Source organism: Pseudorca crassidens, chromosome 1, assembly GCF_039906515.1.
Source record: "Pseudorca crassidens isolate mPseCra1 chromosome 1, mPseCra1.hap1, whole genome shotgun sequence".
NCBI lineage: Eukaryota > Metazoa > Chordata > Mammalia > Artiodactyla > Delphinidae > Pseudorca > Pseudorca crassidens.
The window spans coordinates 150,396,012-150,423,756 of record NC_090296.1 but is presented as its reverse complement, the minus strand read 5'-3'; the positions used below and the strand labels follow the sequence as shown (position 1 = coordinate 150,423,756).

Sequence of the window (27,745 nt, the reverse complement as noted above, 5' to 3'; positions counted from 1 at the left end):
TTATAAACCTTAATTAAATTGAAGTAGTATTTTTTTTTCCATAAAGAAAACACTGAATTCAAAACAGTTTTACATATGTTATATAACTTTTTTAAAGGAATAGAGTAGTCAAATCTTCCAGAGAAGAGAGCAAAAAGGAATACCTGTCAACTTATTCTATGAAGCCAGTACAATCTTGATACCAAATCCAGATACAGAAAATACAAGAAGGAAAAATTACACATCCATTTGTTTAATATAACATGAATATTTTAGATTTGTCCATGGAACACAAGGATGGTTGAATATTAGAGAAAACTCTGTAACTGTCATTCATCACATCAACAGATTTAAAGGAGAAAAATCATACGACCATCTCAATAGATGCAGAAAAATTTTTGATAAAATGCAGTATTCATTTATAGTAAAAACCACTATGAGCAAACAAGGAATAAGAAAAAGAATTTCTTTAACTTGATAAAGAAACAAACATTATCCTAAGCAGGGAAATATTAGAAGCATTCTCTTTAAAACCAAGAACAAGATTCACTATCACCATTTCTGTTGAACACTGTCATAAAGGGCCAGGTCTGGAGGCACCCAGGATGCAAGCGCATGCACTCAAGGGTGAACAGTCCCTTAAATTTTGCCCCCTGAGCACCTCGTTCAACTTACCCTAGTTCTAGCCCTGATACTGGAGATCCTAGCCGGTACCAATCAATAAGATAAAGAATTAAAGACAACAGGACTGGGAAACAGCAAAAACAAAAGCAAACCAAACCCTGTGTCAGGGAGAGATTAAGAAACAGAGTTTCAGGCCGTGAATATCACCTTCAAAGAGGTACACATGCTGTGTACCTGAAAACAAAGGAAGGTGGATTTTAACAGAGATGGCCAAATACCAGGTAGCGATGAGGGTAGCCCTCTGGAGGTGGGTTGTGGGGGTTCAAAGCAGGCTCTCCTGCTGATGACTGGGGGTGAACTTTAACTTCCTTGAGCCTCGGTTTCTTCATCCATAACAGAGAATTAAACAAAAATGAGAATAACAGGATTAAATGAGATGATGCTTACGAAACCCTTGGCGTAGTGCTTGGCACATGGTCAACATTCAATAAATGCTCACTTCATATTCTCACCTTTTACTTACGTGATTCCTGGGCACACACTGGGGGAGGGGGTGGGGGGGAGAGGGAGGGACTTTTTATTTTTGGCCGCGCGGTGCAGCATGTGGGATCTTAGCTCCCCGACCGGGGATGGAACCCACGTCCCCTGCATTGGAAGTGTGGAGTCCTAACCACTGGACCACCAGGGAAGTCCCCGGAGAGGGACTGTTTTTGCTGCCTGGTGCTGTGGTTGGACTTTTGGGTCAGGCGTCGTCCGACTCAGGCCTTGTGTATGTTTCCTGGGGCCTCGCCCACATCCATCGCTTCCTCTCTCCTGCTATACATCCTGCTCTCCATTCTACGGCTGTGTTCCCTGTCGGGCTCCTCCCCTGAGCTGCAATACCTGGGTCCTCCTTGTTTCCTCCAGGCTGCCGAGGACCTTCCCAGGATGAAGGTCCACCCCCGGCTGTGCATGACATGATGCGGCCTTGACCAGGCGGTCAGGACAAGTGGACTCATATGCCTCCACTTCCGGCCGTCAAAAGCTTTTGTGTTGATGGTTAAATTCATCAACAGAGGAATGAAGATGCTGAGTGCAAATGCCCTCAAGGCTGTCACAAGGCTGGGGGTAGACGGGTCCCTGCGGCTGCAGGGGTTGGAGCTTGGGCAAATGCGGGGAAGTTGCCGGGAGAGATTTCTTCCTTCTGGCTGGGGCCGTAGAGCAGAGGAAGGCCACGAGCTACCAGACACTGGTCAGGAGACCTCAGGTGTCTGCCCTGCAGAGGCTCGGTTTCTTTGTATCTAAAGTGTGATAACAGCCCCCATCTTTTAGGATGGGCGTGAGCTTTAAATGAAATTATCATGCCCATGAATCACAGAGCTGGAGAGGACCCAGGTGGTCTGGTTCTAGCCAGGTGTACAGCCCGTTCAGAGGGTCTCACCGAAGAGAAACCTGCAGAGAAAGGCACTGCACCCGCTCCCCTACCCCCATACTCACATCATTGAAATGCTTAGTGGTTTTCATGATATAAGGGGTCCTTTCATTCTTTTCCAGTTTCATCCATCCTTGTCCGAAGAACTCCCTGTAGGAAGAAAGGGAGAAACCCAGGGTGGATGAGGTTAGGTTTGCCTTGCTGATTTCTTTGCTTTGAGTTCTCTGCTTTTTGAAGTTGTCATTTCTGGGGAGTAACTTTCTGCAGAGCCCTCGAGCGGAAGGGACCCTGGGGTCAGGTCTAGCTCTGCCTCGTACCAGCTGTGTGGCTTTGGGTAAGCCCTTGATATCTCAGGGCCTCAGTGTCCTCATCTGTGAAACGGGAATAGTGACAATACTTTTCTTACAGGGTTATTGTGAGGCTGAAATGAGATATGGTGCGATGGGCACATCAGATCTTGTTTTGGATCTTGTTTCTGAATGGGAGAGCTCCCGTTTTAAAGTCCCCTTGCAGAAGCTGGTCTGTAGAACAGGGAGGACAGAAGCCCACAAAAAAGGGCCAGATGGAAGTACAAAGGAGCTTGCAAGCCAAGCCAGCAGCGTGCTCTGGTAATGGTGACCTCATGGGACCATAGACCATCCAGGCCTCCAGGAGAAGCTCCTTATTTGATAGTGACTGTGAGAGTGACCTGGACAGTTCCATGGGCAGGAGGGAGCAATAACTACTGTCAGAAATAACTGCTGTCTCTACATGCAGGAGATGCGGCAGGTTTCTAAACTGTCGACACTCTCTGTCTAGGTGAGGTAGTGCCCCAGTCAGTGGGGGCCTCTGTGTGTGCCAGGTGGGGCTACCTTTCTGGAAAGCAGAGATCAAAAGTCCTACAATGATTCATAACCTCAGAAGCGGTGATTCCAATTTCAGGAAACTATTCTAGGACAATTGTCAGAAATTCAGAGACATATTTAGTTACAGGGAGGTTTACCCCAGCTTTAAATATAAAAGTGAAAACTGGGAACAAGCCCATGGCTTAGTGCACTGCTGGAGAATACTGTGCACTTATTAAAAACGGTGTCTTTACAGATACCATTTTGGTGTACCGTTAGGCGAATAAAGGGTGGTACAAAATTATGTAGGTGGTATAGTTACAATGAACAGCTGGGGGTGATTGACTACAGGCCAGAGCAGGTAACAACCAGGCCTTGGGGCTGCTTCAAAGTCCAGAGAGTCCCCCCAGAGTCTGCTCCTGCACATGCATACACACCGACACACACTCATGCGTGTGTGCACATTTGCTCACATGTACATGTGTGCACATACGTGAACACATACTCCTTTTCTAGACCTCCAGGAAAGGAGCACCGAATTAGAGACGCTTCTGGAAAAGTGTGTGTGTGTGTGCGCGTGCACGCGGGCACGCGTGTGTAGCTGGTAGGTAAGGACGGAACTTGGGGACAGGAAAGGGGATAGGATCCTCTCTCATCCCTGCCGGCACATGCATTTTTGTTGCAAGCTGTGGAGGATCGATCCATGCAGCTCTGGAAATCTACTGCGCATGCTTCAGGGATGGGGATTCAGCCAAAGACGGTGCCCGAGGAGGAAGGGTGGGGTGTCTGAACCTGCACCCACTCACTCATAAGGGATCTTCTTGAAGACCAGGTGGTCCAACAGGGTCAGCTGCTCCGCGATCTCCAGGGCTGAGTGGTTTTCAAAGGGCTCGGCCTTCACGCCTTCAGCCTGAGAGGAGCAAGGTCCCAGTTAGGCCCATGAGGGACACCTTCTGGCTTTTTGGCCACTTCTTGGAGGGCATCTCCACCTCGATTCTGGTGAGTGGGTGGGTGGGGCGTGACTGGGGAGGCCCCCCGCCGGCAGACCTGCCGAGGGGAGATGAGGACGGGATGGAGGGGACTGGGAGTCACTGTCTGTGGTGCCCCGTGTGTGTGTGTGTATACGTGCACGTGCAGGCCTGTGCTGTGCTTCAGGGTCACTCGTTTGGTCATCACTTGCCCCCAGAGCATGGACGAGACGACAGAGGCACCCAGAGACTAATAACTAGCCCACGGCAATCAGCCAGAAACAGGCCGACTGAGACCCGAACCCAGGCCGTCCGACCCCAGGCTGTGATCCGTCTCTCCCTTCAGGTCCTGTCTGGGTCCACAACTGGCTCCGTAAAATTTCTTTCTTTTCTTTTTTTTTTTGGCTATGCTGCATGGTGTGAAGCTTGTAGGATTTGTGGGATCTTAGTTCCCCAAGTGGGATTGAACCTGGGCCCTCGGCAGTGAGAGCGTGTAGCCCTAACCACTGGACCGCCAGGGAATTCCCCATAAAATTTCCTTTTAACCTTCATTAGCAGAGAAGAACTCACCGGTGTGAGTGCCTCCTGGGACAGTGCCCCCGTCCTGCGCCCAGAAGACAACTGTCTGCCTTAGCCCTGGGTACCATGCCGCCGCCCCCAGGGCCACCATGGACACCACCTTTAAAGGTGACCACTACCTGAGCCCCCCAATCAGGGGAAATCCTCAGCAAGCACTGGCAAGGGGGCCGGTGTCCCCACGGCAGGGATTAGACAAGAGGAGGCCCAGGGCACAAAGGCCTCTGGAAAGTCTGCTGGATCTGGGAGAGGCTGGAGGGAGCTAGAGAAAATAGGGGGAGGGGACAACTGTGCAGTCTTGGGAAGAGAGTCAGGACCAAGGACGCCCCTGTTCTCCCCCTTGGGGCCAACAGGGCTGCGAGGGAGGAGAGGGGCCAGCTACCCTGCCCAGAGCGCCCGGCCAGCCGGCGGAGCCCCTGGAAGCTGCACTGATCACAAGGAAAGTGGGGTGACCCCGAATCAAGGGAACAAGCCCCCCCCTCCTGGACGGAGTCTCTCCCTCCCACTTCTCGGCAAACAGTCATCCAGAACTGCCCTGCCAGGTCCCCGCGAGACACCAGAGACAGAAAGACCAGAAAACACGTCCCTGGCTTCAGGAGCTCCAGTCACAGGACCAGAGCAGGGACAGAGTGTGGGAAAGCCGAGGAAAGGGCTCCTACTCCAGCCTCTGCGTGGTATGTGTGTGTGGTGTGTGTGTGTGTGTGTGTGGTGTGTGTGTGTGTGTGGTGTGTGTATGTATGTGTGTGTGGTGTGTGTGTGTGTGTGGTGTGTGTGGTGTGTGTGTGTGTGTGGTGTGTGTGTGTGGTATGTGTGTGTGGTGTGTGTTTGTGTGGTGTGTGTGTGTGTGTGTAGTATGTGTGGTGTGTCTGGTGTGTGTGGTGTGTGTGTGCGTGCGTGTAGTGTGTGTGTGTGTGGTGTGTGTGTGGTGGTGTGTGGTGTGTGTGGTGTGTGTGTGTGGTGTGTGTGTGGTGGTGTGTGGTGTGTGTGGTGTGTGTGTGGTGTGTGTGTGGTGTGTGTGTGTGGTGTGTGTGGTGTGTGTGTGTGTGGTGTGTGTGTGGTGTGTGTGTGTGGTGGTGTGTGGTGTGTGTGTGGTGGTGTGTGGTGGTGTGTGGTGTGTGTGGTGTGTGTGTGTGGTGTGTGTGCATGTGTGTGTGTGTGGTGAGGGTCCATGCATCCCCCGACACAGTCACCCTGGGCCAGGAATGCTCTGTGCAGAAGCCCAGATGCAGGAGCCCGGGTGTGAGGGACACGATGCCAACAGGGGAGGACAAGTTCTCAGGAAGGCAGCGGGGACGTGGGGACGAGAGCAGCAGGTGCCTCCTGGGACACCGTGTTGGGGGTCAGGAGGCTCATGGGGAGGAGCCCCCAGCCTCTGAAGCAGGGGCGGCAGGCGGGGAGCTCAGCCCGCTCCTGAAGGCCCAGGATGGCTGAACTGTCAGGACCAAGGGCCAGGCTGGGCCTGGGGAGTGGCCTGCAAGCCAGGGTGGGGTGGCCCAGTGGCCGGGGGCACTGAGCGCTGTGGAGAGGCACAGAGGAGGAGCGCTGGGCAAGGAGGAGGGGCGGCTCCCCCTGCTTCCTCCTGGCGTGGCCAGGTGAGGGCTGAGCCTGGCAGCAGAGGCTTGGAAAGCCGTCACAGCAGGAAGCCTTCTGCTCTCTAGTGAGGCCGTGGGGCCTCCTCCACACTGGACGTGCCCCTTGCAGGCCCTCTGGCCTCTGCGAACCAGGTCAGGGCCGGGGGCTGTTCGGCGGGCAGTGCTTTGTTCTGGAAGAGCCTCAGCTCTTCATGAAGGAACAAGAGGCCCTCAGGCTCTTGAGGGGCAAACATTCCAGTCGGGCCCCTACTGGGAAACAAGAGCAGAGTGTAGCTGCTCCCCTGAGCTTCCCTGCGGGGGGCACATGTGGCTTCCTGGGGTGCCAGTCCTGCAGTGCTGCTCTCAGGGGCCAGGGGCAGGCAGGGTGCCAGTGTTCCATGGATGGCCTCACCCGACCCCGAGCAGGGAGAACGAGCTCCAGGAGTCAGGAGAGGGGACAAGAGGGGAGCAGCGGGCTCAGAACCCAGAGGCCCAAGTCCTCACGCTGGCTACTTGGGACAGAATGGACGTCACTCGTCCAGCTTGAGAAGCAAGCCAGCGGGGGCCGAGGGGCCCGCACGGGCTCCACCTCCGGGGAGGTCGGAGTTGGCTTTGAGCTTCGTTGGCTGCAGTGGTGGATGGCAGGGGCCTGGGGCTCTGGGGCGGCTCGTGGTGGCACGTCATCAACCTGGAAATAAAAGTGGGCCCAGCCAGGCCCTGGAAGCCCACAGACCATCGTCCCCTTCCACCGCATGGAACGCTACTGTGAGCTCTGCCCAGGGTCATTTCTAGGCAGGTGGCCAACTGCATCCTGTCCCCTCCAGGTGAGGCAGTGTGGCGTGTGCAGTGAGTTCTGAGTGCGAACACCAGCTCCGTCACTTAGCATAACCTGGGCTGGGTCGCTCCCCCTACCCCTGCCTCAGCTGCCTCCTCCGGAAGGTGGGGATAATGATATAAACTTGCAGCACTATTGATAAGCGTGTTTAAGGCACTAGCACAGCTCCAGCGCAGAGGGGCAGCTCATACACTGAAGGCTTGACTTCCTACCCTCCTCCTTCCAGGGACAATGCGACCAGAGAGAGTTGAGGGGTCAGGGGAGGGATGGGAGACAGAGGATGAAGAAAATGGAGGTGGTGGTGTTATGGGTTGAATTCCCCACCACCCAAAAAAAGATATGCTGAAGTCCTAAACCCTGGTACCTGTGACTGTGACCTTATTCGGAAATAAGGTCTTTATAGATGTGCTCAGGTAAGATGAGGTCATTAAGAGTGGGCCTAATCCAGTATGACTGGTGTCTTTATAAGACGGGGAAGTTTGGACACAGGGACAGACATACACGGAGGGAAGAGGATGCAGGGACACCCAGGGAGAAGATGGTCATGTGATTATGGAGACAGAGATGGGAGATTCACTGCCACAAGCCAAGCAATGACCAGGGCTACCAGACGCCGGAAGAGGCCCAGAAGGGTCCTTCCCTAGAACTTTTGGATGGAGCACGGCCCCAGCGACACCTTAATTTCAGACTTCGGGCCTCCAGCACTATGAGAGAATAAAATTCTGTTATTTTAAGTCACCAGTCTGGGGTATTTGTTAGGGCAGCTCTAGGAAACCAATACAGGGGGTGACTGAACTCCATCAAGGGGTCGTTGGGTGGGGATCCCGGGAGCCGGAAGGCCAGGGAAGGACAGACTTGGCCAGCGAGCAAGGGGGCAGGCCTGGCTCACCGTCTGTGTGAGCTCCTCCAGCGTGATCTGGCTGTCCCCCGGGTCATCCTGGGTCAGAGTCCTATGGGACGAGAAAGCACAATGAGCCCCATGTGCTCAGTCCCCCCAGCCTTTGGGGCAGCACCACCCCCACCCTATCGTGCAAGGCCCCACGGTCTCGGCGCCCCCCATCTCTCTGTCTGTGCTCTGCCATTTCGTGCGCCAGGAGCCCCCTTTCCCCTTTCTTGTCACTGACTTCTTCTTCTTTTTTTTTTGCAGTACGCGGGCCTCTCACTGTTGTGGCCTCTCCCGTTGCGGAGCACAGGCTCCGGACGCGCAGGCTCAGCGGCCATGGCTCACGGGCCCAGCCGCTCCGCGGCATGCGGGATCCTCCCGGACGGGGGCACGAACCCACATCCCCCGCATCGGCAGGCGGACCCCCAACCACTGCGCCACCAGGGAAGCCCGTCACTGACTTCCTGATGGGCTGTCTTCAGGATTCAGCTCCCTGGCTGGGCAAGGTCCCCACCTAGGGCTCCCTCAGCCCCGGGACTTCCTGTGGTCTCAGCCTCAGGCTCCCCATGTTGAAACGGCTGTGTATGTGCCTGTCCCCCCCCACCCCCGCCACCTCTAGACCCGCCAGGAGCCCCTGAGGGCAGAGTGATGTCCGATTTGTCCCTGTAGCTCTGGTACCCGGCACGGGGCTGGGCATGTGGTCCGTGCTCCTGCGTGCCTGTGGGATGATGGGGGGAAGGAGGGGAAGGAGCTTCAGGACTGGAGGATCAGAGAGGCCAGGAGGGGCTGGGAAGCCGCCCAAACGGGAGAGACGGAGGATGGTGGGAGACAGCAGTGTGGGGGCCAAAGGCCCGGAGGTGGGACGCCGCTGATGGGCTGCTGAGTACAGTCGAGTGGGTCCCAAGCAGTGGTGGGGAATGAGGGTGGACCCTCGGAGTCAGGTCAAAGTGCTGCGCCCTCGTTCCGACAGCAATCGTGAATCCCAGGGATGGGCCTGAGAGCCAAGCTGGGGCTGGGGGGACGCTCAGGAGGCTGCGGGGCCTGGTTGAGTCACTGGCGCTCTCCCTCCGAGGAAGCAGTGGCTCAGAGGAATCTCACCTGCAGACCTACAGCTGGGGCTCGGTGGGTCCACCGTCCACACCAGGGCTGCCCAACAGCACAGCCGGCTCGTTCCCCTGCACCCCGGCAGCATCCCACACAAGCTCCCTGACCGAGGGGGACTTTGGCCGATAGGCTCAGGGTCCTGGCACAGCCCTGCAAGCCTCCCGGGAACCAGGAAGAGGTGCCTGGGGGACCTGGTGGCTGACTCTGTGCATGTGTGTGTGCGCGTATGCATACGTGTGTGTGCGTGTGTGTCTAGGGGGCAGGTACTGAAGGCAGGGAGGTGTGGAAGAGATTCTAGGACGCTGAGCCTGCAGGAACGACGGGGCCTGCAGCACGGGCCTTGGGAAAGCAAAGCGGATGGTCTGGCTGGAGGAAGACTGCAGACTGGGTTGTCGGCAGGAAAGTGGCTGCAAGTCTGGGTCAGAGACCGTGACGGCAGGACAGAGAGGGGCAGCCGGAGCCAGGCAAGAGGTGGGGAGGTGAGGCCTGACCGCGAGCCCATGCACCTGGGCAGGGCCGGAGGGCAGCCTGAGTCAGCAGGATGGGAGCGGAGGGTGGACTGGGGCCTGCGCCCGACACCCCTGAAAGACCTGCAGAGGCATCAGCATGACCTCACCACAGCCCTGGAAGTGGGTGTTGTTCGTCCATTTTATTTTTTTTTTCTGCGGTACGCGGGCCTCTCATTGCTGTGGCCTCTCCCGTTGCGGAGCAACAGGCTCCGGACGCGCAGGCTCAGCGGCCATGGCTCACGGGCCCAGCTGCTCCCCGGCATGTGGGATCTTCCCGGACCGGGGCACGAACCCGTGTCCCCTGCATTGGCAGGTGGACTCTCAACTACTGTGCCACCAGGGAAGCCCTGTTTGCCCATTTTACAGAGGAGAAAAACGAGGTTCAGAGAAGGGGCTTGCCCAAGGTCACACAGCGAGTCACTGTCTGAGCCAGCAGGGCTTGGATGTGGGGCCACCTGACCCCTGACCTCCATCAGGAGAGGCAGTCTGGGGCAGGAGGAAAAAGGACAGGTTTGGGGACAATTTAACTCAATTCAACAGACATTCCCTGAGCACCTAGAAACAGGGGCTTGCCGGTGCTGTTCAACAGAACCCTCCTCAACGATGGGAATGTTCTTTATGCTGCCCAGTACGGAGGTACCAGCCACCTGTGGCTCGTGTGACCAAGGAGCTGAATTTTATTAATTTATTTTTTTTTAATGATATTCTTTTTTTTTTTTTTTTTGGTCTGGGTGGCATGTGGGATCTTCCCTGACAAGGGTTGGAACCCAAGTCCCCTGCAGTGAAAGTTTGGAGTCCTAACCACTGGACCGCCAGAAAGTCCCAGAACTGAATGTTAAATTTTATTTAATTTTAATTAATTGAGATTTCACACCTATATGTCGCTAGTGGCTACCACGCAGGACGGCAATGGGCTAGACAGGTGTTCGCAGTGGGTGTGGATGGAGAAGCAGACACCCTTCTTGCCTCAAGGGGCTCAAGGCCTGACGGGGGCAGGCAGAGGGGAGAACTGCACATGGATAGCCCACTCGAGAGCCTGGCTGCCCCGAGATCCTCCCAGCACACCTGCCTGAGGCAGTCCTTCGGCCTGGGACTGTCCCTCCTCGCCTCCCTGCCTCTGGCCAGCCGTCCGGAGGCCGAGCGCAGGGCCCCATCCCAGCAGGCCGACCTCAGCCCTTACCTGATGATGTTGGCTGCAGCCTTCCGCTCCTGGGTCAGGAGCTCCGGGTCGTGCATGACCTCCTCCAGGAAGCTGATCACCTTGCATTTGAGCTCGTCGTTGGTCTCAAAGTCCTGGGGGGAAGAAGGGAGGGCGGCTGTGGCTACTGTTCCAGCTGCCCTGGGGTGGTCCCGGCCCGGCCACAGGAGGAGGCTGAGGGTTCGGCTCCTGCCCACGGCAGGCTGCCGCCTCACCCCCCTCTTCCCTAGCTGCCTGGCCAGGCGTCAGTGGAACCTCCAGACCCAGAGGTAGAAGGCACTGGGCAAGATCAAGGACCATCCCTTGATCTTGACCGCTACACCCCTGGGCCAGGCTCTGGGAGGTATCCCTGCTGTCGACAGAGGTGGAGAGCAGAGGCCCCTCGTCCCCTGGAATGTCCTAGGTCCCCCTGTAAGGGATCTGAGCAGGCCCTCCCGAGAACATCAGGGTGGCTGGCTCCTGGGGTCAGTGGCCTCGGGTTCCCAGCAGCCCGCCCCGGGGTTAGTCCCACCCACCTGAGAGTGCTTGGAGACCCAGTGGCGGAGCACATTCAGGACGCGATTGGTGGCCGCTCTGCGGATCACAAACTCCTTGTCTCCGTTCCTCTGGTCGGGGGGAAAGCCTGGCGGCACATGTGGCAGAGGCAAGAGTGGGGACGCGAGGATAAGAAACAGCACTGGCCTCTAGTCCAGACTCAGACCCCAGATCTGGGGAAGTCGGGCTGCCCCGCATGGCTGCTGGTGGGTGGGCTATGGGCAGGGGATGAGAAAATATGTGACAACCATCCCAGGTTCTGACCGGTGAGACTGGATGTCACAACTTCTCTGTGGACACCGTCCGTACACACCCGCCCCTCCCGGACCTTGGCACCTTTCAGGGGCGGCTGGAGGCGTCTGGCAGCCTCTCCAGACAGGGCCACACTGGATCAGAGCCCTCCGGGACCCCTTCTCTGCAGGACCAATGTCGTGGCAGTGGGAGGCGGTGGGGATGGCCGAGCTTCCCGTGGGCAGTGGGCTTGACTCCGAGCAGAGGTTTGGAGTAGCAGAGGGGGTGGGTGGGGAGGAAGGGGCCTCCAGACAGGAGGCTCGGCACACAACAAGCCTGGGGCAGCAGTCGCTCCACATTCGAAGGGGGACAAGCCCCTGGGGCCACGCTGTTGTCACCAGCCGTGAGCGATCCCCGTACCTGCGCTAGCCAGGGACATCCTCCGGTACTTCTCCTTGTTTGGGGCGCCCTCATTGGCGCCTGCAGTTGCTATAGCAAAGGCGGAGGCTGCTGACAGGGCGCTGCGGTTACTGTCCAGCTCGCGACAGGAGGTCATGACAACTCCATTGTTATAAGAGAAGAGTGGGAACTCTGTGGAGAGCACGGAACCACTCGTCAGTTCTTCCTGGTCCAGCCCTCGGCTCAGGAAACCAGGGGTCCTGAGGCTAGAAGGGGCCTAAGACGGGCTGGCTGTGCTCACTGCACCCATGGCTTGTCAGGCAGTGGCAGCGGGGTCTGTTCCCCTGCTGGGGTCCCCGGGAAGGGACACGCTCATGCCATGCCATGTCACCCCAGGGCTGCCTCAGAGTAGGGAAAGCCCCTGCCCCCCTCTGTTTCTCCTGCTGAGTTGAGAAGGTCCCACCAACCGTCCACCCCTTCCATCCCTCTGCAGCTCCAAACCCTTTACCTCTTAGGCCCAGCTGGGCACAGCCCTGCTTGAGGACAGCATTGTGAGTTTTCTTCCCTTTCAGTCTATTTGGAATGAACACATAACCTGTCCAGTGTCTGACATGGATAACTCATACTGACGGTCTCTCTGGCACGGTGGGGTGGAAAGAGCACCGCACTCTGAGTCTTCGCCCCCTGTACTAGCTGTGTGGCCTTGGGTAAATTACCTAACCTCTCTGAGTCAAAATAATCTCTGGATAATAGGGATATTAACACCTGCTTCAAAAGATGGATGTAAAGATGAAAGGAGTTAACACAGATGAAAGTACTTAGTATTGTGTGAAAAGCTGTATCTTATGGAAAAACCCAAATGAATTTTTTGGCCGACCCAATATATATGCCATGGAATATCAATGCAATTAATAATAATCATTATTTTTTTAGCAGTAATAGTAGCAGAATCTCACTCCAGAAACCTTAAGCTTCAGCTTGTAAGTCTCTGGAGAGCAATCCATCCTTAGGAGAAAGTAACAGCACTTATGCAGTGAGGCGCAAATGACTGACTTTAAAACTCAAAGCTGATTTCTGGAATCTGGCTGTCTGTGAGATCTGCTTCCGTGTACCTGAGGGGCTGTGGTAGGCCTGCAGTGTGTCTGGGCAGTTTCTCTCTGCAGGTGGGTGACCCTGTGACTTACTGGGTCTCCTCAGAGGGCCTGGGGGGTTGGGGGAGTTCGGGGTTCAGGCTGCACCTTGTATGTGGGACCAGGGGCTTCCATAAGCTTATGCCTCACCTTTGGGTACCTCAGAGCCCCCCTGTATGTGGGGAAGTGCTTAACGGGAACCAGAGACCCAGTGGCTCCCCGAGAACCCTCCAGGGTCATGAGTCTGAGACTTGGGTGGGCATCACCACAACCTCTCGGAGACTTTCCCCTTAGATGAAAAAACAGGAATGTCCCGGCCCCGCTGCAAGGTGTCGGATGTTATTAAAGAGTCTGGCCCAGAGCCTGACATGTAGCAGCAGCTCAGGAAACACCTTCTGAACCTGGATCTTTCCATGAATGAGGCCGAATGCTGGGCCTTCCTGCCCATCTGCGTTGGGTGGGTTAGGTGGTCTTGTCTGAGGTCAGGGGAGTGATTCTGCTGAGTTGAAAAGCAGGATTTACCAGCCAGTGTTGCAGCCCCCCGGGGTTGTGAAGTGCAGCTGGGTTCCTGCACTTAGGAGTCACTCATAAAACAGCAGGCGTGACCCCCACTGGCCTTTCCTCAGCCTGACCCGCCACCTTCTCCCCACCTGGATGGTACATGTCCTCTGGAATTGACCTGTGGTTTCGGGTCGGTGGATTGTACCTGAGGAATTTTTGCTTTTGACCGATTTTGGTGTTGTTGGCGATTTGGTTGGTGATGTCTCAGTGTCACCTTCGTCACTCTGGTTTTGATCGTTATCTGACTCTTCCCTCATGGAGACTTCTGAGCCTGGGAGAAAAGAAGGAAACAATCTGATGTTTCTCAAATCGTCCATGACTTTTACATGCCGGTCTAGAATCTAATGAGGCAAACGGAGTAGGTTTGGCATATACCTGTTGAGGACAGTTTAACATCTTCATTTGCCACGGGGCCCCATCAGACCTTTTACTTGCTGATGGACCTGTCAATCTCCAAGGTGGCTTTTGCTCTGCCAGGGCTCCTCAAACCTTAATGGGCACACCTGGGGATCTTGTTAGAATACAGATTCTGGTTCAGAGGTCTGGGGTGGGGCCCGGGAGGGGTGATGCCCGCGAGGCTGGTCCACGGACCACACTTTGGGTAGCAAGGTACTACCCCACGCCCCGCTTTTTTGGTGTCCGTGTGAAGCATCTTAGTTAGGGTGACCGTCCAGGATATAAAATCCTGCTTTATACCTCTTGTCCCACGCACCCGGTCACTATCAAAAGTGTCCTGGCTTGGACAGTCCCCCTGAATCTTCGGAGACTCATGGTTTTCACACTTCGGGGAAAGCAGATGAATTATATCAAAAGTCCAGCTCTGGCGTGGTGAGATCTTGGTCGAAAACTCTTCACCTCTCTGGTCCTCAGTTTCCCCAACTAGAAAGTAAGTGGAGTTACACCTGACCTTTGTGAGAAGCCAAAGAAAGCTATAGGTCTCCTGTTTAGAAAAGAATGTCCATATGTGTGCATGCACACACACACACACACACACACACACACACACAAACTCTGGTGCACAGTTAGACAGGTTCAGGGTCACCTGGATCACTGGTCAAGAAGCCCGGTACGAGGGGCTTCCCTGGTGGCACAGTGGTTAAAAATCCACCTGCCAATGCAAGGGACACGGGTTCGATCCCTGGTCCGGGAAGATCCTACATGCCGCGGAGCAACTAAGCCTGTGCACCACAACTACTGAGTCTGCGCTCTAGAGCCCGCAAGCCACAACTACTGAGCCTGTGCCCTAGAGCCCACGAGCCACAACTACTGAGCCCGTGTGCCACAACTACTGAAGCCCGCACGCCTAGAGCCTGTGCTCCGCAACAAGAGAAGCCATGACAATGAGAAGCCCGTGCACCGCAACGAAGAGTAGCCCCTGCTCGCCGCAACTGGAGAAAGCCCAAGTGCAGCAACGAAGACTCAGTGCAGCCAAAAAATCAATAAATAAGATAAATAAATTTTTTTTTAAAAAAGAAAAAAGTGTGAGATGAGATGAGATGACTTCTCAGGACCGTCTCGCATCACATCTTGTCACGCATCAGGCCTGGACTCACTGCAGGCTGTGGCAGATGGAGTTCTGGCCCCTTGACGTTGCCCTGCCAGGGGCTCCGTCCTCCGCTCCTGCGGGACGGCATCTGGGGCTCTCTGGTCGGCTGTTACACTGGTTACTGACTTTCGGCTGCGCCTGTCCCCTATTTACTGTATGCGCCACAGTAAATGTCACTTGGTACCGGAAGCTCCTGGGGGCTTGACCCCTCCCCGGCTTTGCCGTCTGCTGGTCGTCCTGCTGACTTCCCTCTTCTCAACTCAGAGGACAGAACTTCCGACCATCTTAAAATGTTTTTCAAAGGCCTCCTCCTCGAAGGCTGGGGCTTCCATCCAGCCCAGGGTTGTGTGTTCGTGTGTGTACACGCCTGTGTGTATGTATGCACATGTGTGCTAACCAAGACAAGGCTGGCGTCACCCAGGATGTGGGCTGACCCAGCCTAAGACACAGTCAGACAAGCCTCCCAGCAAATGCCATTCTAGAATGGGTGGGCTTCTGAGAGCAGGGAGGGCCGAGCCTGCCCGGCACCACCTCCGGCCACTGCCCCACACCCGGTGTTCCAGGTGTGCTGAGTTTCCCGGTGTTGCCTGAACACACAACACTTTTCCTTGCTTCTCAGTCTTGCCCACTCCATTCCCTTTGTCTAGAATGTTCTCCCTTCCTCCTGGTGACAAATCTAGATCTAACAGGTCCTCCAGGAAGCCTTCTCAGGCTCTCCCGACGGCGTCCCCACTCCGTGCTCGGGGTCCCTCAAGCACCCCTCTAACACCACATGCGTCAGGCGCCCCTGTTTCCGTGTCTGGTCCTGTTCCTCAGCCACACCGTGAACCCCGGCCTGCAGGAGCCCCATCTGATGCCCTCTTCTCTCCTAGGCCCTGACTGGGGCCTGGCCCAGGACACGTCCACTGCAGAGACGGACAGATACAAGGATGCAAGAGGAAGCTGTCATCAGGGCAGCGGGAGGGACACTCATCCCACTTCCTGGGCATCTCTGCCTGCCCCTCCCCGACCCAGGCTCTGCACTGCCACCACCATCTGGCCAGGACCCCCCAGCCTCCCGGTGGGGCTGGGCCGGCTCAGTGGGCCCGTGAGCAAGGGGCGGCTTGGCCCTCACATCCACTCACTCTGTTTGCTGGGAGCGGAGGATTCTTCGGGCTTCTCAGTGCTCATATCGCCCTCATCTGGAATCTTGCTGGCGAAGCTGCTGGACACGTACAGCTTGCTGGTGTCCAGCGTGGCCTTGCTGAAGGGCGACATGGCCGAGTACATGCTGGTGTAGCCGTTGGAGTTGCAGCTGAGGGCGGCCAGGTCCAGGGCCTTGCCGCCCGTGATGATGGGGATGTTTAGGGAGAGCTTCCGCCGGCGGCTCGGGGATGATGTCTTGGTGATGGACAGGGGTGGGGGTGAGGAGAACTTGCGGGTGGCGCGTGGCGACTTGGGGGGGTCGCCGTACAGGAGCTTGTTGCTCTGGCCACTGGCGAACAAGAGCTCCAATGACCTGGGGGGAGGGCCAGGGAGGGGATGAAAACAAACGGTCAGTGTAGGCCTGGCTGCTGGTCCAGGCCTGGGGGTCCCCCGTCTCCTGGGGGGTCAGCGGGGCAGCAACGGCTCTCTCATCCTCATGCTCCCTGACCGCCGGGCTGGTCCTCTGAGTGGGCAGGTTTGAGAGGAGGCCACGCCAAAGGGGCCGGGTAGTTCAATGGGCTGTGGCCAGGTGTCTATAGGCCCAAGTGTCCTGTTCCGGGAGGGGGGCAGGGACTGTGGTGGCGCGGTAGGCCAGCCTGATGCTCCCTCTTTGTATCCCTCTGGCCAGCAGCAGCAGCTGACCCGTGACGCTGCGGGTCTTCCTGACCTGCAGGCTTCTGAGAAACCTCTCTCTGTCCCCCGCACGGGCTCGGTGTCACCAGCACCTCTGACGTCCTCCTCACCCAGGTCCAGAGAGTTTATGGATGAAGCTGAGACTCAGAGATGGGAAATGACTCACTTGATGCCTCCTGACGCTAAACCCAGTGTCCTTTCCACCCCACCTGGGCGCTTGGTCAGCCTCAGGTGTAAACTTGGGGGGCGGGAGGCTCCCAGCAGCCCTGACCACGCTCCTACCGCCTGCAGGCAGGGCCCACAGCTCAGGGCCGGGTTGGGAACAGGTGATATATACATGATAACACAAACAGCAGCTCGTGTGCATGGAATGCATTCAGCATGGGACAGACCTCATCTCTTAATCCTCACGGTTGCCCCAGGGGGAAGGTGCTGGTGTTCCCATTTCACAGACAGGAAACAGGCTCAGAGAGGTGAAGGGGTTTGGTCAAGGCGGTACGGCTGAACCTGCCTCTTCCCACTACAGGCTCTGCCTGCTGGGTGGAATCCCAGGGGGTTCCCAGGTTCCGGCGGGGGGGGGGGGCGGGGCGGGTGACCTGCTGGATCCCTCAGGAATGACCTCGATTGCTTTTCAGGCGTGACTCCATCCCAGATGGGGCAGTTCTTCCTGCTCTCTCAGAGCCCTGGGAAGACGGCTGCTGAGGTTTAGCAGGTGAACTGCAGCACTGGGGGGGAGGGGGACACGGAGGGGCTGGGGGAGGGGACGGAGGTGTACTCTGGGCAGCTGGCCTGCGCGGGCAGCAGAAGCGTGGGGCAGGGCGGGGCGGGGGGATGGTTGCCCGGCCCCCAGGCGGCCCTGGGAGTTGGTGTTGTAGAGACGAGGACCCAGCCCCAGTCTCACCCGCGGGGGTGGGTGGGTGGGGGGTGGGGGAGGACTTAGCGGCATCCAGGCAGAAAAGGAAAGCACCAGTTGGCCTTCCTCCTTTCCTGGCAGGCCCCTCCTGGAGCGGTGAGGTTGATCAGGGTCCCTGAACTTGACCAACTGCTGGGTAGCCTCAGACAGGTCCTTCATTCCTTTGTGCCTCACTTTCCCCTCTGCTGGGTGAGAATTGAAAGCTACCTTCCTCACCCATCTCAAACTGGGCTGCGGGTTTGACCTGCCCCCGTGGTGCCTCGCTGGTACTACCCTTGGCTGGGTAATCATCTGGCGAGATGGGGGTAAAGGTCTTTGTTCACTAAGCTGGGTCCCCAGCAGCTGGACTGGTAAATGTTAAAGTTCTGAGGCTGGCTCTTTGGGCTGGCCCCGGGTCTCGGCCAGTCTAGCGCCTGACCCTGCCGTGGGGGATGTGCCTGCCCTTAGAATTCTAACCTGGCAGGGACCCTGGGTTCACAGTGACCCCACCTGGCCCCTCAAAGCTTGGCCGGGCTGGGGGTGGGCAGCTGAAGGCTGGTTAAAGCTGGGATGTGAGGAGGACAGGTGGGAAAGGAATGCAAGGGGGGCACCTCCGCCCTGCCTGTCACCCAGACTCAGACAGGGGTGGCCGTGTGGGCTCAACGAGACCAGGGCCCTGGGTTCAAGTCCCCACTTTGCCACAGACTTCCAGGAGCCCTGGGGCAAGCCTCTTGACCTTTCTGGTCCCAGTTGGCCCCCCATAGGGCTGAGCTGTGACAACACAGATGGAAAAGATGGCCTTGAAGCCAAGGCTCAGGTGGCCAGCCCTCCACAGGTGGAAAACCACCCCAAGTGTGCAAAAAGTGACTCTCTTCTTCAGAGCAGGACGTGGTCGCAGCAGAGAGGGGATAAGATTCTCTCTCTGTCTCTTTCTCTCCCTCCCTTCTTCCCTTGACTCCGCCCCTCCTCTTTTTTTCCTTTCTTAAATGGGGAAGGTGGGGAAACCCTGTCCTGTGGAGGAGACGACCCCCCCCAAACTCTACCCCACCCCAGGAGCCCGGGGTGGGAGATGGAGAAAGCTGGGTTCGAGAAGCAGCGTCAGGCAGGTCAGCCCTCCCCGACCTCTTTGCAAAGGGCGGGCTTGGTTCCCAGGGCGTGGGGGGCCTCATCCCCCCAGCTCAGGTTCCAGCCCGCTGCCGAGCTTGGTCTCCCTCCTGGGCCCAGAAGCTGTGTGGGTCGGCCCGGGAGGAGGAGGCCTGCCCACCTGGCGGGGATGGCACTGATGGGTTTCCTGTAGATGGTGATGAGCTTGTCCAGGACCACGACGGCGGTGGTGAAGACGCGATAGGAGTGCAGGAAGGTGTTGAGGAAGTCGATGCTCAGGAAGCGCAGGTCCGTCAGCCTCTCCAACAGCCGCTCCACGCTGGCATACCGGATCTGCAGCACTTTGCAGGAGTTCATGGTTTTGCTGAAGCGAATGTCCACGTCATCACAATATAAGGAGGCGTCGGACCTGAGGAGGGAGGAGGGACCGAGAAGGCACTTGGGTCTGAAGGTGTCTGAGTCCGTGGCTGTCTCCCCGACCGGGCTGCGAGCTCCCCGAGGGCTGGACCACGGCACACCCATCACTGTCTCCCCAGCGCACCAACAGCCAAGGATGGAGGGACAGATGAAGGACGGGGTGGCTTGTGACGGGAACAAGGAAAGCTCTGGAAGACTGACGTTGAGGAAAAATGGGCTGCAACTTCTTTTTCCCAGTAATACCTGAAGACCTGACATTATAAAACTCTTAGAAATGCTGGATGAAATATAACAAACTTAAAAATAATGTGCTGCCACGTTCACAAGCTATGAAGAAAGTCCGTTCACACAAAAGCATGGACACACATATTCAGAGCAGCATTATTCATAATTGCCCCAAAGTGGAAACAACCCAAATGTCTATGAACGGATGAAAGGATAAACAGAATGTGATCTACCCATACAATGGAATACTATTCAGCCATAAAAAGGGATGGAATACTGATATATGCTACAATATGGATGACTCCTGAGAACATGCTAGGTGAAAGAACCTAGTCACAAAGGTCCACACATTGTAGGATTTCATTTATATGAAATATCCGGAAGAGCCAAATCTATAGACACAGAAAGTAGAGTGGTGGGTGCCAGGGGGTAGAAATAGGGGGGAACTGGAAGTGGCTGCTAATACGCATGGGTTTCTTTTTGGGGTGATGGAAATATTCTGGAATTAGACAGTGGTGATGGTTGCACAACACAGTGAATATAGTAAAATCCACTGAATGGTACACTTTCAAATTGGTGAGTTTTATGTTATATGAATTATATCTCAATAAAAAAAAACAACAATTAGGGGCAAAAAATATACGGGAAATTTCCAGGGGCCAAAAATGAAGAGAAATTTGGAAACCAGTTGATGCTTTAGCTGCCTCTAGGGCATCTGTTGCTCTTGGAAACCAAGCGCCTTGGTTTCAACAGAGTAGACCAGGCCTGGGCCTGCGGGTGGAGGGAGTTGGAGTGAGACCCCCTTGGAAAGCTGGGACCCTTGAAGGGTTATAGGCTCAGTGAAAGGGGGCCTAGAAAAATCTACCCACCAGGAAAGGAAGATTGCAAGTTTTCTGTTTTAGCCCAGGCTGTGAGGGGGGAAGCATGGGGAGAGTGTCAAGCTCCCTTGAGAGTGTATTATTTGCCCTTCCAGTGGTTTTGGAAGACAAATACCTACTATCTTTGTGGTCTGGGAAGCCCAAAGAGTATTAGTGTAGTCACAGGATGTAATGCTCCTGGGGCAACTGGTGGAAAAAATGCAAGACCTTTCAGGAAGAGCATCTGTCAACCAGGCTCTACAAGACATTCAAAGATAAACCCCCCACTGAAAATGAGCTCACAATCCAAAATTAAAAACTACATGAGCAAGTGTCAGCAGATATGATGAATAGCTTAATTCAATCCCCAAAGGTCTAATTTTTTTTCTAAGTCTAAAAGTCTTACACATTTTTGTTACTAGTGGCTCCTGCTGCCAGCAATCTGCTGACATCTCTCCTCCCTTAGTTATGAAGAGCTACACCTCCGGCCCCTGTGCCAAGGCAGGGCAGAATCCTTAGCAGTTTATTCAACCTTCTCAGTCTTTGTAGAGGGAGGTCATCTCCTCCTTGACCTCACCTCGGCTGCTTCTTAAAGTATTAGGTCAATTAACATAGCCTGCGTCACATCAGCTGGACTAAAAGGGAAACCCTCAGGGCTGAGCAGTCATCCTGGATTAGATCTATCAAAGTCCTTCATCTCTGGCCAAAGTGATTTTTGCATCGGGTGAGGGTATAACCCAAGCCAGAGCAATCCAAGTCCTTTTCTGGGACCTTCTAAATTGGATCTGGTGGCAGCAAGTCCCATTCCTCTCAGGCTGCCAACATGTGAGGACAGGCGTCTGGTGGTCAACCAGACCATAGTGGGCTGAGGACCTGAGGGCTGAGCTGGATCTAAACATCCACAGGTCTCTCTTCTTTCAGTTTGAAAAGAGACAATCCTGAAGAAACAGGAATGATTCCTTCTAAGGTAGCTTTGCTGCAAGACACAGAACATTTTAGAAAACACCTGTTTTATTTTTCACCAAGATTCAGGAGAATATATATTGCATTGACCGAACCACAAGAAGCAACCAGGAAGAGGAAATCATCTGAGACCGGAAAGATTTCTTGGAAACGAAAGACAAGAGTGTTGAATCAGAGGACATGAATGCAAGTAACAGCAGATGAGAGACTCAGAAAATCAAATGAGTGACACAAGAAGCCAACTTGAGAAATTTTCCCAGAATGCAGAGAAGGTGGAGAGGTTCAAGTGAGGAGAGAGAATGTAAGCGGCATGGAATAGACAGACAGGGATTCAGCCAGTTGACTACAAACCTCTAAAGGAAGAAGAAAAGTTGCAGAGAAGCAAAACTGAAAGACAGTGGGCAGGAGAAAGTACTTGCAGATGGGAAGGACGCAGTGGCATCATCCCTGGAGAGCTGCCCTCGGCCCTTGGGTGAAAGGACTCCCTTAACTCAAGCCAGGTCCCCACCATGGGACTGCACCTTCTAGAAGGACAGTGCAACTCCTCACACACCATGGATCCCGAAGCGTCCAGCCTAGACCTGACATCCTCAGTGGTGATTATTGGACCCCTCTGGCAAGGGTTTGCTTCTAGCACCTTCTTTTTGGGCTCCTTCTGCCGCTGGAGTGGGGTAGAGAAAGTGAGAAAAGCCCTCCCTTTCCTTTTTTTTCCAAGGGTTAATGGAATTTTTTAAAAAGATTTATTTTTATTTTATTTATTTATTTATTGTTTTTGTTTTTTTGTTGTTTTTTTCAGTACCATGTAGCATGCGGGATCTTAGTTTTCCGACCGGGGATCGAACCCGAGCCCCCTTGCATTGGGAGTGGGGAGTCTTAACCACTGGACCACCAGGGAAGTCCCAAGCCCTCCTTTTTCTATCAACCTCCCTTGCCCCCTTCTTCTCTGTCGCAAGCCTCACAATCATTGTTGGTGATGGTGCCTCTGGCAACTCCAATGTTACGTAAACCTATTCTGGACTTTAGTTGCCCTATCTGTAAAATGGGACGGCACAATAAAGCAGTGATAAAAACAGCTTTCATCCTGGATACCAGTTCTGCCAGACTGGGAGTAACTGCCTGGGGCTGTGTTGACCATTACAGGCTCAGCCTTAAAGACTGCCGTGACCCATTAGTAATGTCTGCCACGGATTCCGGATTCTGATCCAAATGGCTGGCTCGTGTGTTAGATATTTACCAGCCCTGCTAGAAGGAGTTTTCGGTCCCTCACAACACAAGCATCTCTTGACTGTAAATTCAGGCCTGCCTCTCTCTTTGCTCTCCCAATACTTTTTTTTTTTTTGAGATTTTTTTTTTTTGACGTGGACCATTTTTAAAGTCTTTATTAAAATTTGTTACAATATTGCTTCTGTTTTACGTTTTGGTTTTTTGGCTGCGAGGCATGTGGGATCTTAGCTCCCTGACCAGGGATCGAACCCATATCCGCTGCACTGGAAGGCGAAGTCTTAACCACTGGACCTCCAGGGAAGCCCCCCAATACTTCTTGATGAAACTCCAAGCGGCATTCCTGTCTCCCAGGCATCGAGAGGCCTGGGCTTGATTGGAAAGGGCTTCCCTCTTCTTCCTTCTGCAGGGGGAGTGCCCCGCCTTCAGTCTACCTGTCCTTGAGGTCACATGTTGGGGCAGAGCCTCAGGACCCACGGCAGATGGAATGAGACTTCTTGGATCTTTGGGCTGCTGGTGGTTGATGACCTTCATTCTCTGGGACCTTCCTCTCAAACGCTGCCACTAGCATCTACCCACCAGAGGGCCAGGATGCAGTGTGTCGGGAGGGTAGCAGGAATACTCAGGGTGCATGGGACTAAATGTTTCTTTGTATTGCAAACCAAAAATCAGGACGCTCTTAATTCAGTCTGACAACAGGGTGGGGTATCTGAAATGGGAACCATGCCAGAAACTCAGAGGCTTACGGGGAACACATCTAGGGAATGTCCCCCCAGCCACGGACCCTCCAGCTATACCACTGATGCCTTTTTCCAGGCAGGCTCTCTGTTGCCACTCTATCCCTGGCCACCAGGGGGCGCCCGTCACCGCCTTGGGTGCAACGCTAACACCTACAGAAGAAAACCCAACTTCTCACCTGTCACGTTACTATGATCTGACTCCTGCCCACCTCTTCAGCCCGCTGTATTGTTTAAGAAAATACAGTTGTGCTATAAAAAATAAGAGAAACAAAAAAGGAGGACAGACGAAGGAGCAAACAGCTTGTGAGCCATGGCAGGCATATATATACACTAAGTAAAGCATTCATGTGCCAAATGTAAACAGGAGGGGTGGAAGGACCAAGCGTGCACTAAATATTCAAGCTACACTTAATATGCATGAGGCATAGCGTACACTCAATATTCATGTCTTAAGTCAGCCACCCACTGGCGACATCCATTCTGACCCTCTACCCTCTGTCCCAGAACTATAGATAAACCTGTAGCTCTTCTTCAGTCTAACTGGTGAGCTGCCACTGTGGCCAGACATACTTGCCCCGACTTCTCAGACAGAGCAAATGTGTGCCCTTGGATCCACTGATCAAGCTTCAACTCTGGTCCTTGTAGCTGCTCCACCAGCAAGGAAGGGAGATGGGGCAGGGAGAGAGGCTGGACAATGGCCACGGTGTAACTAGCTCATGCAACTACATGTAACAGGCACTAACCTACTATCCCTTCTCTTCCCCCTGGTTTCTCACTAAGTGTTTAAAATTGATTCACTAGACTGTGTGGTTAAGCATCTTAATTGGGTCTGCGAGTCTTTCTGTTCCAAGACCTCTGGGAGGGTTTATCTGGTAGTGAACTTGGAGGCCACAATTGCATTAAGGTTATTTCCCACAGGACATACCACTCTCCCAACCCTGCAGCCCCATGGAACGTTTTTTCATTCCCCAAACACACCATGTACTTCGCTGCCTCTGCGTCTTTGCACATGCTGTTCCCTCTTCCCAGGATGCCCTTCCAGCTCCTCCATTTAGCAAACCCTAACTTATCCTTTGAGGTCAGTTCTGATATCCTCTTCTTGGGAAAGTCTTCCCCAGTTGTGCCAGGTGAACGAGTCACTCATTCTCTGAACCCTCGTTCGTAGCATCATACAAATTCTATTCTGTAGCACCCGCTAGCGTTTTACGAGTTCTATGTGTCTCTTTCTCTCACTAAATGGAGAACTCCCTGAGGACGGAGGCCACGTCTGCTCATCTCTGCTCCCTGGCGCCCTCGCAGTGGGACGCTGCCCACGGGTTACTCCTGCCAAGGAGGCCACACTTAAGTCTGGGAGCCAACAGGTCCTTGGAGTTGTCACTTTGACCTGGATATTCCATTCCCTTTATCACCATCATAGTTTAAAATGCTGTTATTTTTTCTTTCACGGGTGAGTTTATTTTGGTTTCATCTGCTCACTTTTACTGCCTCAATACGCACTCTTTGCAGAAGATAAGTAGGTACCCACTATACATTTAACCATCATTCTACATGTGGTTTTTAAAATTCATCGTTGAAACAAATCCAGGAGGTAGGCTGGTGGGTGTTATCATCTCCCACTAACAGGTGAGAGACCCGAGCTCAGACATGTTAAGTGACTTGTCCATAGTCATACACAGAGCAGAAGCTGTGGGCCAGGGCTCGTGCCTTCAAGTCCAGACCTTCCTTCTGGGCTCCAGCACCTTCGGCTGTTAAACAATGTAGCCATGGGGTGGGGTGGGGCTACTCCTCATAAACTCAGCCGGATGCTGTAAAGCTCTGGCGTACACGACCCTGCCTGGGCTAGCTCCTAGCTGCTGGCGTGCTCGCTTCATCAGGCCTGCTGTCGAAACGGGGTGGGTGGGACCTTTCACACCCTCACTACATAACGGCCTGCAGTTCCCCCGAGTGTGCACTTCAAGTAGCAAAGAGGCAGTGGGTCCCCAAGGTTTGCTTTGGGCAGGACAACACGCCTGGGGTCGGTTAGCTGGGTCCTGGCGTATGCCAGGTGGGCAGAGAAGCTGGGAATTCAGCGGTTCACATGGAGGCCAGGGAACCAGAGGGCCACCTGGGGGGCACCGTGAGGGGGTCAGGCGAGCAGATGCTGGAGGAGAAGCAGGGCTGGTGCAGGCCAGCAGGCTGTGCTGCCCGGCGGGGCTCAGAGAGCTGAGCTCAGCAGGATGGCAGCCCCCTCGCCCTTCCTCCCTGGCATTGCCCAAACAAAAGAAAAATAGTTATTAAAAAAAACAGAGTGCATGAAATGTCATTCCTGATGTTCTACTTTAAACAGCCTAATACGAAAATCCACATTTTCAAGACAAACAACTACAAAAGCTAAACCAAAGCCATCAACCAAATAGAAGTTAACTGAACTCAAACACCTAACGCACCCCAGAGATGAACCCCGGCATCTTCCGAGCCCCTTGTGGTCACTGTGTGGCCCTCGGTCTCTGGAGCTCAGCCCGGACAAGAGGGGGCTCAGGGCACTTACTTGATCATCTGCGGCACAGTGACCTTGGAATTTTCCTCAAATGCGTTCATCATGAGGCCATTGCACCGGATGTTATCCACGCACTGGAATCAGAGAGAAGACCCCCGGGTCAGAGCCTCCGTCTCCGTTCCGAGACCCAGGCCCAGCGGGGGTTCTGCCGAGCGAGGCTTCGCAGGCCCCGGCCTGACGCAGGGTCAAAGGGCGTTGTCCAGGCAAGGGCAGGGTCAACGCACAGCATCCCTCGGGTTCTGATGCGAAGTCAAGTCCCCAGCTCGGTGACCTTTTGGGGATGTACTCGACTTCCCTGGGCCTTAGTTTCCCTACCTGCGAAATGGGGATAATCATTCCTACCTCCTCGGGGTGTTTGCAAAAATGGAAGTGTCCGACCCTGGCCACTCTGTGGCTGACCTCTGAGGTCCAGCACGGAGGACAAGATCAGATCCACAGTGACCTGGGGCCTCTGTCCTGGGAGGCCGGCTCAGCGGGTGCCGTCCTGCCCACCCCCGTCCTCTGCTCACCACAGTGCCCACATCCTGAAGCCACAGACGGTTTTCCATAGTAAAAATCCTGCCTGGGGGTGGCAAGGCTGCCAGCACTAAGGGAGGAGATTGTACATTTTACTCAGCCTCTGAAAAAAATTCAAAATCCAAATCTTTCTTTGAATAAACAGTATACACCCAAACAAAAAGAAAAGACTCAGAGATACACCACTTTTTCCTTCTCATTGCCCCCTGCTCCAAGCTCTCACATTTCTGCCAAGTGAGGGTCTCTCCTTGGCCCGGGCTACGGGGTCACATCACAGTATCTTCTGGTTTTGAGGATATGTACGTGCGGGTAGGGGCCAAGGTCACCGGGAAGTGAGAGCAGAGAGGCGGGCACAGTGGGTCAGGGCCAGGACCCCTAGTTTTTCGCAGGCCCCAGAGGAAGGCTTGTGTCAGTGGCCCTTCCCAGCCCACTTTCTCCAGCTGCACACTCTGAGACTCTCTTTAGCTCTGGTTCCATTGGCAACCCTGCAACGCAGGGTGCCTGGCCACCGATCAGAGCTGCCTGGAGGCATCAGTGGGCCTGGGGGGCCCTGACGCCTGGTGGTATCAGCAATGCAGCCCTCAAGAGGACACAGGCCCGGGGGGTACCCTCCAGGCGAGCAGCCCTGAGCCTTTGATGGCTCCCTGAGGACTAGAAAAGGCCATGCTCGAGGCTTCCAGTTTTTCGGTTTTCTCCGGGGCACGCTGGTTGTTTGTTTTTATTTTGTTTTTTTTTTTTTTTTTTTTGTGGTACGCGGGCCTCTCACTGTTGTGGCCTCTCCCGTTGCGGAGCACAGGCTTCGGACGTGCAGGCTCAGCGGCCATGGCTCACGGGCCCAGCTGCTCCGCGGCATGTGGGATCCCCCAGGAACCGGGGCACGAACCCGCGTCCCCTGCATCGGCAGGCGGACTCTCAACCACTGCGCCACCAGGAAAGCCCTCAGGCTGGTTGTTTGAAGCTGGGAGGGCAAGACTGAGAAAGAGCAGACGTCTGCTACTAGTTGTCCTCACCCTGTCACACTGCGGGGCAGCGCGCTGGGCAGGCAGGGCAGCCCAGGTGTGAGGCCTAAAAATGAGGGGCAGGGAGTGAGTGGGGGGACTGCCCTGAAATACAGTAAAGGCTCTGCCCCCCAGTTCTCCATAAACACAGCTCCCAGGCCCCCTCCCCCGAAAGGGGGACATCTCCAGCCTCGCTGCCCCCTTCCTCCCGCCATCAGCTGCTCTCCTAATACTCTCCTCCACTGTGCAGAGAGCAGGCGGTCCGGAGAGGTTCCTGTGCTCCTGGGACGGGGCTGGGCTGACCCATTGCAGGCCCTGGCTGGGCCCAAGGAGAGGCCTGTCCTGGGCCAGCAGCCCGGTGCTGCCGACAGCCTCTTTCCAGACTCAGACCTCTGCCCTGGTCCTGCAAGTGACCGCAGCCCTCTGGGTCTGCTCTCTGGTCCCTGGGAGGTCTGTGCTTCCTGTGACTCTCCCAGTGGGGCCCTAACGCTGGTGCAGGCAAACCTTCCCTCCTGCAGAGCGGACTCCGGGCTTTGCGGGCCCTTTGCTTTCTCTCCTGGCTCTGCTACATCCAG

General features: G+C 55.0%; 1 protein-coding gene across 2 annotated transcripts in view; it reads right to left on the bottom strand.

Annotated features, from left to right (window-relative positions):
- The window catches only part of RASGRF1 (Ras protein specific guanine nucleotide releasing factor 1), a 104,430-nt gene that overhangs the window by 17,621 nt on the left and 59,064 nt on the right, over positions 1-27,745 (bottom strand). For both annotated transcript variants that reach the window (XM_067698787.1, XM_067698781.1), the window contains exons 13-22: positions 25,648-25,730; positions 18,858-19,106; positions 16,008-16,381; positions 13,483-13,608; positions 11,668-11,838; positions 10,998-11,104; positions 10,465-10,577; positions 7,678-7,738; positions 3,645-3,748; positions 2,080-2,164 (exon numbers count right to left, since the gene is read on the bottom strand). In XM_067698787.1, coding sequence (XP_067554888.1) covers positions 2,080-2,164; positions 3,645-3,748; positions 7,678-7,738; positions 10,465-10,577; positions 10,998-11,104; positions 11,668-11,838; positions 13,483-13,608; positions 16,008-16,381; positions 18,858-19,106; positions 25,648-25,730 — 1,473 coding nt within the window. The remainder of the gene's footprint in view (positions 1-2,079; positions 2,165-3,644; positions 3,749-7,677; positions 7,739-10,464; positions 10,578-10,997; positions 11,105-11,667; positions 11,839-13,482; positions 13,609-16,007; positions 16,382-18,857; positions 19,107-25,647; positions 25,731-27,745) is intronic.